We start from the raw sequence: 14,704 nt of genomic DNA, 5'->3' as shown, positions 1-14,704 counted from the left end.
TGTATGGAGGGTGGAAAAGTGTCCAGCTTCATAAGATAGTATATGATACTAGCTATCTGATATTCTTTAAAATAAGTTGCTTAAAACCCTCCACAAATATAGCCCTGTCAATATAGTAAGCAGAAATATGGAAACATTCAATATCAGCATTTTCTTTTCTCTTGGTGCCAAATGCATTCTTTGAGGAAGACAAGGAAATGTGAGCAAGGCCAGTTTTCAGAAAGAATGGGGTCATGACTATTGGATAAAGATGTTGTCAATCACTGAAGCAGAAGTGATACAACTGCCTCATCAGAGATAATGATTTTTAAGGGACATTTAGGGGACATTAGTTTGTTCTTTTATTATTCTCTGTTGCTATGAATTGCATACTGAATTGCTATTAATGCTACAAGGAAGCACTTTTTCAAGACTGACTACTTTTTTAAATTTTTTTTTTTTAAATCAGTTCTAAGCAAACTTGGGATTCTTAGGATCTTAACGTACACAATGACAATGCTGCACAGCAACAAACTGGACCCTGCCCCTGGTCTAGTACGGGCCTTGTACTCAAGCACTGATGTAGCTGACAGGATATATCTCTTTCTACTTAGAAAATGCTGATATTCCTTTGCCAGAATTTTTGTCATGATCAGTGCTGTTTTTCCAGGCGCTACTGTCACAGCTGTCACAGGTCTTAAAAGTGTTCTGTATATTTTTATGTGCTGACACTGACAGACACCTACTGAAGTAGTTGTTAAAATATAATAAGCAACTACAGTAAGAATGAAGACATTGTTGAAGGTGTCTTTACTAGATATTAAACAAAATGTCAAACTCACTAGAAATGGCAGCTCAGACTCTTGGTGGGTTCCATATTGCTATCTCAGGCAGTAAAACTATGATGAAATAGAGTCATGGACAATCTGGCATTTGTGCCCTCTCACAAGAGTGCAAGGCACTGCTGGTAATGCATCCAGCATTAACAAATCTGATCTAGCACATAATTCATATTCTGTGGAGTCCTTCACGCATCAACAGGCATAGAACACACCTTAAACACACCTAGTAGGAGCTGGTAGGAATGGAGCAGGGCTTAGAAGGCTCCATCCTGACAGCATAAAATATGACCAGAGGAAACCTTATTCTCCTTATCCCTGAGAAATAACACTCTGCTCATCTGAACACAGTAGCTGAATGAAGCCCTCTGTGCCTCAAAACCAAAGTTTCATCAGTGAAAGGGAAATGAAAGAGAATGGGAAAAATGTTTAAAAAAACCAACATAGTGCAGCAGTAAGGTTTACACTTACACCATTTGAACAGCTCAACTGTTTAGAATTTTCTGGAATGAAATTTACAGAGGATATTCACTGAAATTTTCCTGTTCCCACATAACTCAAATGACAGTTCAGCTATGCACAGTTACTTGCAATACACACACATTTAATTTCACTCAGACTAAGCACAGTAAATTAAAGATCATCAAATTAATTACTCCTTGGCTGTAGCTTCCACTATACTTAAAAAAACAAAACAAGAAAATAAGGTTAGTAGCTTTTAGAGTTTAAACATGTGATATTTTCACTTGTGTGCTTTGAAAATTCCATATATGAAAAGGCTGGTTCAAAACCTCAGCTAAAATGCACCAAAAAAGTACAAGCAACAAGGCAGATTAAATCATGTAGGTGAACATGCAATCCTAAGAAAAGGAAAACCCAATAACTGTTCTGTGCCTGCTTGTAAATGAACATTTTCACTGGTGACAACTATTTCACACCTGAAAAATATTATTTCACGAATAAGCAAAACCAGTTTGGAAAATGTCATTGTTACCACTAACCCATCTCTGATCTGCTTTTGTACAATATTGCTCCTTTCAATATAGGCTGTAAAATGAGTTCTCTGTTCAGTTAAACCACATTCAGATCTGACACATGCAGAGATGTGAAGAAGCAAAGTAATTACAAAGCTTTTCCCATCAAAAATTGGAAGGGATGAAAAAAAACCCCCAACTTTAATGAAGGTTCAGCAATACAACCCTGTCTGTGCACGAATCTTAAATTTAATTCTAAAATTCCATTTATCCTAAAAAGGCTGTTTTTCATAACAGTCTTTAACTGCAGCCCCACTTATGTGCACATTTTGTGGTTTAAAAGAACAATTTTAGTTCTTATGCTTTAGTTCTTAGTTTCTTTCTTAATGCAAGCCAACAGCTTCTGAGAGCACTATGCAGGCTTCTAAACACTGGGATCAGTTGCCAGGATCACAGTCCAAGTGTGCCAGGCTGAGTTTTTGTTCTTTGGCCTTTGCAAGGCACAGGAACTGTGAATGCAACATGAGAGTGTTAGTTTTCATAATGAAAAAAAAAATTTCTTGTTATTCTTATATACTAAATCAAGATCAATAGATTAAGCCTCATTCTCTCAAGACAAGATTGGCTACCCATAGCACAGAAAACATACGCTCAGCCAATGTGTGAGAATACAGACGCAAAAGGAGTCAGCAAAGCATCACTTGACAGCTTCACTGTGGGATGACTACAAAACAACAGTAGCTGACTTGGAAGTAACTCAGCCTTCATCTCAGAACCAGGAACATTAGTAACTGCAATGGGAGTGGACAACAGGGGAAAAGGAGAAGTCAGAAATATCTGAAAGGAATTTGGAGGAAAGCCTAGAGGAGGTAAAATAGAATTGTAATAAAAAACCTTCAAGGAGGGATTTTTCTTTATTGCCTTCTTCTCTACTTCTTACCTTATATTTGCAGTAATTATTTTTATATGACTTTTGATATTCAGACTTACTCTTTCCTGAGAGAATCATCAACTCACAGAATGCCTTAGATTAGAAGGAACCTTAAAGATAGCTAATTCCAACCACCCTGCCATAGCCATGAACACTTTCCATTAGACAGGTTGCTTAAGGCCCTGTTCAACCTTGCTTTGAACACTTCCAGGGATAGAACTTCTCTGGGCAACCCCTCACCATTCTCACAGAAAAGAATTTCTCCCTTGTATCTAATCTAAACCAACCAACTCTCTTTCAATTAAAAACCATTCCTCCTTGTCATATCACTACATGTCTGTGTTAATGGTCCCTGTTCAGCTCTCTTGTAAGCCTTGTCTAGGTACTGGAAAGCCTCAATGAGGTCTCCCTGAAGCCTTCTGTTCTCCAAGCAGAAAAATCCAATTCTCTTTGCCTTTCCTTTTAGGAAAGGTGCTCCATCACTCTCATCATTTTGGATGTCCTCCTCTGGACTTGCTCCAGCAGGTCCATGACCTTCCTGTGCTGGGGACCCTAGAGCTGGATGCAGCACTGCAGGTGGGGGTCTCACCAGAGCAGAGCAGAGGGGCAGAATTCTCTCCCTGGCCCTGCTGCCCATACTGCTTTGGATGCAGCCCAGGCTACAATTGATGTTCTGGGCTGAGCACACATTGCTGGGTTGTGTCCAGTCTCCTGTCCACCTGCATTCCCAAGTCCTTCTCGGCACGGCTGCTTTCAACCTGTGCATCCCCAGCTGGTGTTGATACCTGGGGTTGCCCCAACCCAGGTGCAGCACCCTGCACTTGGTTGTGTTGAACTTCTTGAGGTTCTCACAGATCCACCTCTCAAGCCTGGCCAGATCCCTCTGGATGGCCTCTCACCCTTCAAGAGTGTGAGCCCCACCACTCAACTTAGTGTCATCTGCAAACTTGCTGAGGGTGCACTTGATCTCTTTGTCTGTGTCATTAATGAAGATATTAGATAACATTGGTCCTAATGGGGACCCACGAGGAACACCACTGCTCACTGATGCCCATTGGGACTCAGCCATTGATCACTACCCTCTGGATCTGACTGTCTGACCAATTCCTACTCCATCTAACAGTCTACCCATCAAATCTGTATCTATACCATTTAGAGAGAAGAATGTTTTGGGGAACTGTATCAAATGCTTTACAGAAGTCCAGATAGATGACATCCATAGCCCTTTCCTTGCCTACTGATGGAGTCACTCCGTCATAGAAAGCCACTAAGTTGGTCAGGCAGGACTTGCCCTCAGTAAAGCCGTGCTGGCTGTCCTTAATGACCATATCCCCTCTGTTCCATGAAGTTTGAATTAAATAACAAGCTAAGAGATCAACTCACATCTGTTATAAAATAAAGATAAAAACTTGCTCCACAAGAGATTATGGCCTATGTATTTGTATGAATACATTAATTACCTCATGGCTTTTAAAGATAGTTTCCTAAATTTTGAGTATCCTACAAATTTTTCCTCATTGATGGAATGAAAATTAACAACTATTTCCTTAAGCAACAGCAACAGTATATGGCAAGAAAGATTTTTATTTGATTTCAAGATATTTACATGTTTGTGTGGAAAATCTATTCCAGAAAGCTAGCTGGTATATATGTTCCCTTTCACACAGGGATTCTGTCACTGTAGAAATTTAGAATTACAGCTGAAACTAAATTAGTTCTCCTTAATTTGTTCTAGCAGTATGCTACTTTCAGGGGTTTAGCACAACTGCAGCAATAAACAGTATGCACTATACAAGAATTTGGGCAAAATAATCCCAAAATACCAATGGTAAGAAGCCTAATATTAACAATACCTATAATTTTTTCAGCAGTATTCAAGGCAGTATTAGATAAATGGTGTTCTTCTAAAGACTTTGCCTGTTCAAGTGAAGTATTTTGCTTCTTCAAGATCTTTGCAAAACCATGGAAGAGAGCACAACATGATGTGGCCTCAGCTGTCAATACTATATTGCAAACAGCCACCACTGATGCAATCCTAAATTGTTAAAAAAAAACTTAAAAGAGGATCTGACTTAAAAATAGAAAGGTTTAAGCTCAATATAAGAAAGATTACACCACACTTGGAAGATTTCAGTGGGGAAAGGACAAGTGTCTCAAATCCTCAGCTGTGACTGCTTCCCCACCAAGCTTAAGTAGCCAGAAATCACCAAGATTACAGTACTCAAAAGAAAGGTTTAGCATCTCATTATAAAAACTGGCATGCTCTCCTTCTTAAACAACTACATCAAATCATGAACTGATCAGGAACTGAACTAATGTGACCACTCAGTTATTTTCTGTTCCCTCCTTCAGCTATGCTCCCTCTCACTCTTGCTTTCTTGATATTCCTACCCTTGCTTCCAGTATCCAAGTAACCTAACTGCACCCCTTATTCTGCCACTCACCATACTACTATTAACTAATCTGAAGGGACATGGCAAACTTTAACCTTCCCTCATCTCCAGCTCACAGTTAATAAATGTGCATGCCCATCTGTGTATATGTCATCTCTAGAATGGATTACTGTAACTCACAAGATGTGAAGCTGATGACAATGGCTCCAACTGGTACAGGAGGCAGCTGCTTGCTTTCTCCATGCTTTAGGTCACACTGACACCTCAAAGCTCTATTGCCCATTTATTTTTAGATTCACTTGAAGTCCTAGGTTGCACTCTCCAAAGCTCAAATTTGTGGTACATTAAAGATTAAATTATTTGTGAATATTAGAAATTTACACACCTCTTGAACAATACAAATCACAAAGCTCTGCATGAGATTTTTTTACAATTGAAAATAAAAAAACATTTCGAGTTGTTGGATTCAAGTTCAGCATGATCTTTCTGAGGATTTTAAAGGGATATGAGAACTAATTATTTTTTAAAAATGCTACAAAGCTGTCCTTTTGGAAGGCACTCCTTCTCAGTAGAAGAAAGTACACAATTATTTTCTTCCTACACTATTTTCAGCCCAAGACAAGAAGACTAACGAAAGAAAGGAGAAAACCTATCCTTCAATAATAGTTTTATTCTAAGAAGGCAAGAGTCAGAAGTTGAGTGAGATAATGCTATTATTAATTCTACTTAAAAGGTACTGAGATACTACAGTTATAGAAAACAATATAAATCACTAAAATACATTAAAAGTGATGGGCAACAAAATTATACTACAGAAACATTTTTAGGCAGCAAAAATTGCCCTGGAATCTAATTTACATTCCTCCTCTTTAAATGATCCCATGCATGTTAAGAGTAAAGTAGAACTGTAATCATGTGACTACTGAACTCCATGCCTTGAAGAATCAGATACCTAACATCTGCCTTACAAGGCAATGAGACCACCTACTAAGTCACTCAAACTACCTAAACAGAGTTCTTGTCTTCATCAGGGAGAATGCTGAATTCTCTCAGATGCTTATTTTTTTTATAATTTCACTGGCCTAATTTGTTTCATCTGCACTAGCTCAGAGACACAGAATCAGTCAAAAGAAACGTAACCTTTTGTTGCTGGTTGGCGCATGCTGGGCTCTGCATTTAGAAATTAGTAAGAGAAATTATTTTCCAGATGCTTCTTTTAGTTCCAGCTGCTCCACATGCCTAAGGTATTTTTAGGAAGGAAACTGCATCATAATTCTCCTGTTAAATATAAGTTAAAATTAACTAACCAATAAACAAAACCCCAAACCCAAAAAACTTTCCTCAAAAGTATCCTTTATTGCATACTTTGTCTGGAAATTACTTTAAGTGTTCAAATCAATAAGCAGTCTTTTCCAACAGAGCCATACATCTCACCTTTCAAAGCTGCTTGTTCTGCTTGCGTGTACATCCCCAGAAAAAAATATGTACAGGCAAGGTTCACCCAAACATCTGGACTGCAAGTTGGTTGCTTGGTTAAGGCCTCATATTCCTGTAACAGAAGAGAAGGCTGACTTTTAAAAAATGCATAATGGCACATATTTGTATTAAATATCATTCTTTCTTCCATGATTTTAAAATGTTTCATTAAATTACTGAGATCAATCAATTTTTTTGAAGTTCACTGCAGTCCTTACAACAAAACTATTATGTTTTAAGCTATGTCCCTAAGTCTTTTTTGTGTACAGCAATATAACAGACCACAGGGACAAGCAGTGCCATAAATCATCATGTATGATGTCAATATTGAAGTTAAACATATATAAAACATATTTATATTGTAAATATATTATTATAAAATATTATAAAACATTATTTGTATATATAAACCCCAACATATGTAAGTTATAAAGGCATCAATATAACCAACTTCTCTTGCATTCCTAAGTTCTCCTCCAGTCAAAGCCTGAGAGCCATGAACACCAGGGAAATCTCTGTGAATACTTACTGGAGCAAGTGTTAAAGGTGTTTTTGTAAACCTGTAGGTAGTGTCTTAGTGTATATTAAACTTGTGGAAGTGTGTGTTAAGTCTGAGGTTATGCAATATAATAACATCAAGTGCATCAAGAGATTTTTTGGTATTATTAATAACTAAAATAAATATTTTTAAATAGCATTTAATCTCATCACATCTTTTTTTAGTTCCTATTTTTGTGTATGTTTTATAATTACATGTTAGCACAGTGGTACATGTATATAATTTATAAATGTATAAATGTATGTACATACATTGGGGATGTGTACTTAAAAAATGCTTTACTAATAATGGTACAGCAAAATTGTTTGGAGACCACTGCGTTAAAAATCAAGCCCATATGTCAGTATTAGGCAAATTCAAGATTTCCTTACAGATAAAGATTAGCAATTTGTAGTAAATATACCTGTTCTTAACTTTTCCCATTTTAAGATTTACAGTCAACAGCTATAGAAGGGCACTAGATTGTATATTCTGATATTTCTTACACATCCACATTCATTACATATCCTTTAATTCTGCCACGGACTGCTTCATTTCTTGTTATTTATGAAACAGCAAAAACTCAACAAATCAATCTTTCAATCTAGATTTTTAAACAAAAAAAAAAACCAAACTGCAGCCAAACCGGACAATTATATTCCTGAAGATAAACATCTTTTCTCATAGTAACAACACGTAGTAAAAACAGAGGCAGAGAGGTATCTCAATGCCATTTTTTTTCCTGTGTCACAGCTCTGATAAATTCCTTGGAAGAACCATCCCAATGGAAGTGCCTGCTACTGGTGCTCCTGCTCTTCATCCAGCCATGGAGATGGCACCATAAGGCAAAGCAGGCAGGGTCACACGAGGTTCTCACAAGACCTGCTGAAGGAATGTCATCCATGTACTCCAGATCACTGCAAGCCACTCATTCCCTCAAGGAAAACAAGCTCCTGGTGACTCTGTACTCATTCTCAAAACATGAACTGGAAGTGACCTCTGCCTATGGAGAGTTCACCAGATTGAGCCGCTGTGGGTGGAAGACTTCTTACCTCTGGGGAAAAGGACATATATGTATATATATATATATATATATATATATATACACACACACATATATATATACATATATATACAGCACAAGATAAAATAAGCCACACCCAAGGAACAACAAATCCCAAGAACACAAACATGCTGACAACAATAAAATTTAGAGTTTGCAAGCATAAATAATTTTTTTTTTGTTGCCAAGTGAAAATAAACTGCACTGCCAAACAGGGAAGATACCGTAAGGAGCACCCTTAAAAGCCAGCTCATTTTTGCTAGTACTTCAGGGACTTCAGACTTCAGCTGTTCAACAATATTTACAATAACTAAATATAAATATGATAAATATCATAATAATAATTATTACTATTTTTAAAAATAAAACATTTACATTGAGGCCAACCTTTCCTACTGAGGCCAGTTTAATCTTGATGTAGGTCTGTCATGGAGCTCTGAGACACAGGCCACTGCTGTTTATTGGGACCATCTGGAATCTTTCAAAATTCATTCAGATTAAATGCACCCAAAGGTCTCCTTCGGCTAGGGCTTCAGGCAGATTAATTAGAACGACAAAGTGCATAAATACAAGTCATATTCTGGCTTGGCCATTCAAAGCAAGCAATATATAAAGAGTGTTCTAGTAGTATTAATGTGAATCTATGAAAATAGTAAATAAAAATTAGGACTATTAGTGCTCCTTTTCCTGTAGTTCTGGGCCATGTGTCTGGACTGTGTGCTGTTGCCCCTTTCTTCACTGAAAGCCATTCAACATCAGTCTCTCAAAGTCATCAGTCTCTCTACTTCAAAAGAACTTTCCTCCCTCCTTTCTAAATAAACCAACCTAAACAAACTAAATACTCTCAAACCTGTCCTAAGAGTCAGCCTGTGGCATACGTTTGCCATCCAGCAGCATTAACAACTTCCTGCTATTTTACTCTCCTCCTCCTCATTCCTCTATCACTAGACACATGCAGTTTTCCTCAAATGCAGGCTGCCAGGTTGATTGCCTACAACTATGGACTGACAATGAGGAGGGCCAACTCAATGTCCTTATTACTCGTCTGGATTGAGACAGTTGTCGTAACCAGGCTACAGTCATGATAGAGACTCCTAGAGAACTCCCAGAGCTAAAAAATCCACTTTTTACTTTCTATCTTCAGCTATCAGGAACTGGAGTGTATTCTCACACTTTCCACAGAATTACTCAAGCATGACCAGCTACTGCTCATGGATGAACAATTACCCTAGTACAGCTCTGGTCCTTCCATGATTTACCATTTGACTAAAATTACCCAGAACCAAGCTGGCAGGAGGTCCTGTTCAGTGAAGTGGTGGAATGGCTCCTACTTTTCTGCCAGGAGGGAGGTAGAAGATCGGAGAGACTGTCGCTGGCTGTATATAGGTTGTAGGATTTTGACAGAAACAATGCATTGAAGGCTCTGGCCCAGGGATCATTCTTTGCTCTCATGTGTGCATTTGAGGAGCAAAAATGGCATTACCATGTCCAGCAGCTGCACCATGCCAGCATCCCATGTGTCTAGAAGCAGAGGGTGCAGACTGAAAGTGTGAAACTTGTTCTTGAATCCAACCAAGAGGTGCACTTGCTGGTGCCAATTTGCCTTGTAATTTTTAAAAATATACGTATATATAAATATATATATATAAAATAATAACAAACCCTCACTTTCTTAAGGCCGCTGCTGACTCCGTTTAGAAGACCAGGCATCTTAGAAACAGAATAATTGGCCTGATTGATGCTCTAGTTCTGGTACTTGGGTGACACTGGGAAATTTTTCAGAAGATTTAACATTAGAGTCATGAACAAGTGGCAGCTGCTGCAGAAAGACAGATGGGTTTTTCCTCATTATGGACACTAGATGTGGAAGATTCCAGAAAACTAATTCAACATCACCATATAGCAGGGAAGCTCTGGTTACCACATGGTGCCAGGAAGACAAGAGCTACTCAGTAAAAATAAGTTTGTCCATGAAGGAAGCTAGTCAGTCCCCACAGAAGAGCTGCACCATGACTGCTGGAAGAGTCAAGCCCATTTCAGTACCATTTGTAAACTGGAATATAGCAATAGGGATGATCCCACCAGACAAGGGTCAGTGGCATAACCTTTGAGAAAGGCATTTGCTGTCAAGAAGGGGAAAGTGTGACCCTAGTGAGGCTGAGGTTAGTGCTCTGCCTAGAGGATACCTAACTGTTGTTGGTGTGCCTGTGATAAGAGAATGGGAATTCTTTCACATGAATGTGACAGTGATTTTGCTGTCATTCTCTCTGAAGATATTCCTGGAGCCAGATGCCTGCGTGTTTTTCACTTCTTCCCCATTTCTCCCGGTGGTGCATGATGGCCACCTCACTGTAATTCCCAAGCTTCTCCAAAAGTTGTTATGCAACCAACATGCCTGGCTCACTATCAAAGTATCATCATTAATAAAAGCATTGAACAGTATGATTTCTGAAGACTCTCATCAGATACATGGAACGCAAACCATGAACTGTGAATATAGTGACACAGACTCTGTGTTGTCACTTGCAGGAACACACAGGAGTGTGAATCATTTAGATTGGGTGTAATGTCATTCTGGAGAATTCTGCAGAATCTTTGACCCATAGTATTTATTTATAGTGCTTCTGCCACTCCCCAAAGACTGCTCCAAGATCTCAAGGGTATAGATTATCAAGGAATTTCTCCTTGAGAATACAGCAACACCACCTCTGTAACATAGCAGATGCGGTAACAGCATTTTACACTTCAACATGGAAGTTGATAACTGAAAGGCAGTTCAGTCTCCATGGTGCAATGAGACTTACAGGTGTAGAAATTAAAACTAGAGTGTTCTGTCCCCAAAGAAACTAGGTTGAGATGCACAGGCTCATTTCCCACATCACCACAAAATGACAAAGCTATCAGGACTTATCACTGTGCAAAAAAATGTATTAAATCTGGAAAGACAAGCCCTGTGATTTCTCACTTAAAACATATACAAACAATCAAACTACAGATCGCTCATACAAACCTTTTATTGCCCCTTGGGTAGAAAAAAGGGGAAAAGACGACTATGTGGCAGTTTTCAAAAGCCTGAATCAAGAGCATCACCTAGTGGTGAATCAAACGCCACATGTAAAAAAACAATTATAAAAACGAAAAAAAAAAAAAAAGCAGTTGCCTTTTCGTTGAAGGAAACTACTCTGGCTATAAAAACATCTACTGAGTATTTCAAAAAGCAGAATTTATTTCAAAATTACTTTCAAATTATTTCCTATTTCAAAGAAATTGAAAGTTACTTTTCTTTTTTTTAAAACTTTCACTCCCTAGATGCACATTGCATGTTGTTGTCATAATATTTAAATTCCACAAGTCTAAACATAAATATTAATTTACCATAATGTCTTGAACTACTATTCTATATTCTATACTGTGCATACTGTCGATTTGATTCACTGAGCATTTCTACTATCTCCAACAGATACTTTTTTCTTCAAGTTTTTAAAGGGCAGAGTGCTTTGTGCCTTTCTTACTTAGAAGCTTTAGAGTTTTCATGTATGCATCTTGTGCATATGACCATTTATCTAAGAGAGAAAATACCATCATTGTTCTATAATCTATTTCTTTTATTTTTATTATATTTTGTTAATACTTTAAATTAATATCTGTTTTTAATATTAATTCTGGTGAAAGCAAGTTCAAAGACTGCAAAACCAGCTATACTTCAGTTACACTTCACAGTGAAGGGCCACAACAGCAAAAATTAAAATGTACATATTTGAACAGTTAACATTTATTTTAGTGACTAGAAGATTTCAGGAAAAAAGACTGCCTCATTTAACTGAATTACTTAATACAAGAAAATGCAAAGAAAAGCAATAAAGTACATTAAATGGTCAGGGGCATCAACCTCTAAAGAAATAATTTTTTCATACCTATCACAGATAAGCTGCACAATGAAGACAGAAACATTATTAAAACTGAAAAATGAAACTGTGGAAACCTAGCTGCAAAAAGGGAACAATGGATTTAGGACATGAACTGTGACACTCAACAGAACAAATTAAGCTACTTAGATACTAAGAACTTAGTATCAAACAAGTCAGTACATAACACTAAAAAAGTTCTATTTTCATAGGCAAAGTACCATTTTTTCTTTTCCTAATCCAAATTGCTTCCCATAGCATCTGCCTTCTTACTGTACATTTGTACCTTAACTGGCTAGCAGGGATGTTCCCTATTACAGATCATCTTCCTCCTGTTGTCATTGCTTTATCACAACATCCAATTTCCAACCTCAGGAAGCAGGATTTCCCCACCTTACCTCCAGTGCTCTCTTGTAGTCACCCAAATGAAACGCAGAGTATCCGATCCAAAGGTTGCCATCGTCCTCCTCCTCACCCACGTGCTGTTTAAACTTTGTAGAGAATAAAGAATGTAAGACTTTTGTCAGCTGCCACAGTTTCTAAAGCCCCATAGATAAACAAAGCAATACTAGGCTATCATATATCGCGGATGGTTTGACAGCTGTGGCTGCTACTGGGGTGGAGTTGCTTTCACATTTCAGAGGGCAGCATTAGGCAACCCGCACAGGTGAAACCCTGCTCTGTGAAGCAGGGGAGCAACAGATGCCACTGCAGGGCCCCAGGCGGGTGAGAGGGTCACAAGGCAGGCGAAGGGGCGCTCTCGCCCGGCAGCCCTGAGGGCACAGGGCTGGCAGCTCTCCCGAGGGGAGCCCGTCACCTCCAGCAAGGCGATCGCGCCGGTGAAGTCCCTCTGGGCCAAGAGTTCTTCCAACTGTGGCACCTCCTTCCCTTTCTTCCTCCGCTTGTCTCCCGGCGGCGGGGTACCCCCCACGGCCGGCTTGGCCCGCGAGAGCATCTGGGCAGACAGCAAAGAGGAGCCGGGTCAGAGCGGGCCCTCCCTCGGCGGTGCGTCCCCCGCCCCACTGCCCCTCACCATCCCGCGATCCCTCACCGCCCCGCCGCCCCTCACCATCCCGCGATCCCTCACCGCCCCACTGCCCCTCACCATCCGGTGAACCCTCACCATCCCGCGATCCCTCACCGCCCCGCCGCCCCTCACCATCCTGCGGCCGGGCCTGGGCTCCGCGCTGCGCTGGCGGCGCCGTTGCCAGGGTAACGGCGGCACGGCGGAAGGCCGCGGCGAACGAGCGCCGGCTGAGAACCGGGGCCGTCCCCAGGGTTCCGACTCCCCTGCGGCGGACGGCGATCTCCACGGCGGCCAGAACTGCGCTGGTTCTTTCCCCAAATCCCGTGGCCCTTCCCCTCCTCGCCTTTGGTCCTTGGCCGGAACATCGGGGTCCCGCATTTGGGTCTCAACAGCACCACGGTTTTGGGACAGGGTGGCTGGAGAGCGGCCAGGTGGAAAAGAACCTGGAGGTGCAGGTTGACAGCGGTTGAACATGAGCCAGCGTGTGCCCAGGTGAGCAAGAAGGCCGATGGCATCCTGGCTTCTGTCAGATAAAATGTGGCCAGGCTCTGTACACTCGTGAGGTCACACCTCGAACCCTGTGTCCAGTTTTGAGCCCCTCACTACAAGAACGACATTGAGAGGCCGGAGTTTGTCCAAAGGAGGGCAGCAAAGCTGCTGAGGAGTCTGGAGCACAAGTTTAATTGTCCCAAAAAATAGTTTTCTTTCACCCGGTGTTCCAAGAGGCCAAACCACACACAGAGTCAAGGTCTTTGATGTATTTACAGTTCTGCACAGAAAGGGATGCTGGGTGGCAAATCCACAAAGCCAGCATGACAACTACCAAAACTTTTTGTTGTTTATACATTTTAGCAAACAAAGGCATTAAGGTCCATTGTCTACAAGATGCATAGTTCTTGTAATAACCAGTATTCTATCTTCTATTGATTAATTATTCTCTCGATTTTCATGCTGATTAGTCCACATACCCAGTCTTTCTCTTCTTTTGGGTCAGTGGCCGTGAGTCAGTGGTCACAATTTACCCACTGCCAATTACTTTTTACCCAGCAGAGGCTGAGTCAGCACAGTTGCTGAGTTGTCTTTATTAGTTTCTTCCTGATCTTGGGGGTTCTGCCAAATGTCCTTGTGGCCTGTAAATTCTACATTCCCTGTGTCCCCTATCAGTGGTACATCCTTATTCCCAAGCTTTGTTAACCTCCCATTTGGTCTAAGATCATTGAAACATGTCCAGCCCTAAACCTTAACAAAGCAGTTCTACCAACAACTGATTTGTCTTTCTAACACCTGGACATCACTTAGAGGTTGCTTGTTAGTTGCTCTGTTTCACAGATTAAATCTCTTTTTTATTAGTCATCAAAGTGTACAAAGATCAAACACCAAAGAACATATTTTCTTAAGGAAATTTTTACATATTCCACATTTTGCAACATAATGATAAGTGGCTGAAGGAACTGGGTTGTTTCGCCTGGAGAAAATGAGGCTTAGGTGAGATCTTACTGCATTCTACAGTTACCTGAAAGGGGGTTTTAGCAAGGTGAGGGTTGGTCTCTTCTCCCAAGTGACAAGTGGAAACAGCTTC

The 14,704-nt window shown here is 40.1% G+C and overlaps 2 protein-coding genes across 3 annotated transcripts in view; one reads left to right on the top strand and one right to left on the bottom strand.

Annotated features, from left to right (window-relative positions):
- Positions 1 to 13,321, bottom strand: part of IFT56 (intraflagellar transport 56) — a 45,826-nt gene extending 32,505 nt beyond the window's left edge. Inside the window, exons 1-4 of the mRNA XM_014882634.2 lie at positions 13,258 to 13,321; positions 12,916 to 13,053; positions 12,497 to 12,589; positions 6,551 to 6,665 (exon numbers count right to left, since the gene is read on the bottom strand). Coding sequence (XP_014738120.2) covers positions 6,551 to 6,665; positions 12,497 to 12,589; positions 12,916 to 13,053; positions 13,258 to 13,260 — 349 coding nt within the window. The 5' untranslated portion in view covers positions 13,261 to 13,321. The remainder of the gene's footprint in view (positions 1 to 6,550; positions 6,666 to 12,496; positions 12,590 to 12,915; positions 13,054 to 13,257) is intronic.
- A 71-nt stretch (positions 13,322 to 13,392) lies between these two features.
- Positions 13,393 to 14,704, top strand: part of GUCY2C (guanylate cyclase 2C) — a 54,089-nt gene continuing 52,777 nt past the window's right edge. For both annotated transcript variants that reach the window (XM_088165215.1, XM_014882630.2), the window contains exon 1: positions 13,393 to 13,617. The gene's annotated coding sequence lies outside the window, so the exon portion shown is untranslated. The remainder of the gene's footprint in view (positions 13,618 to 14,704) is intronic.

This window comes from Sturnus vulgaris, chromosome 5 (genome assembly GCF_052056855.1).
Source record: "Sturnus vulgaris isolate bStuVul1 chromosome 5, bStuVul1.hap1, whole genome shotgun sequence".
Taxonomy (NCBI): Eukaryota; Metazoa; Chordata; class Aves; order Passeriformes; family Sturnidae; genus Sturnus; species Sturnus vulgaris.
This window is presented reverse-complemented; position numbering and strand designations above follow the sequence as displayed.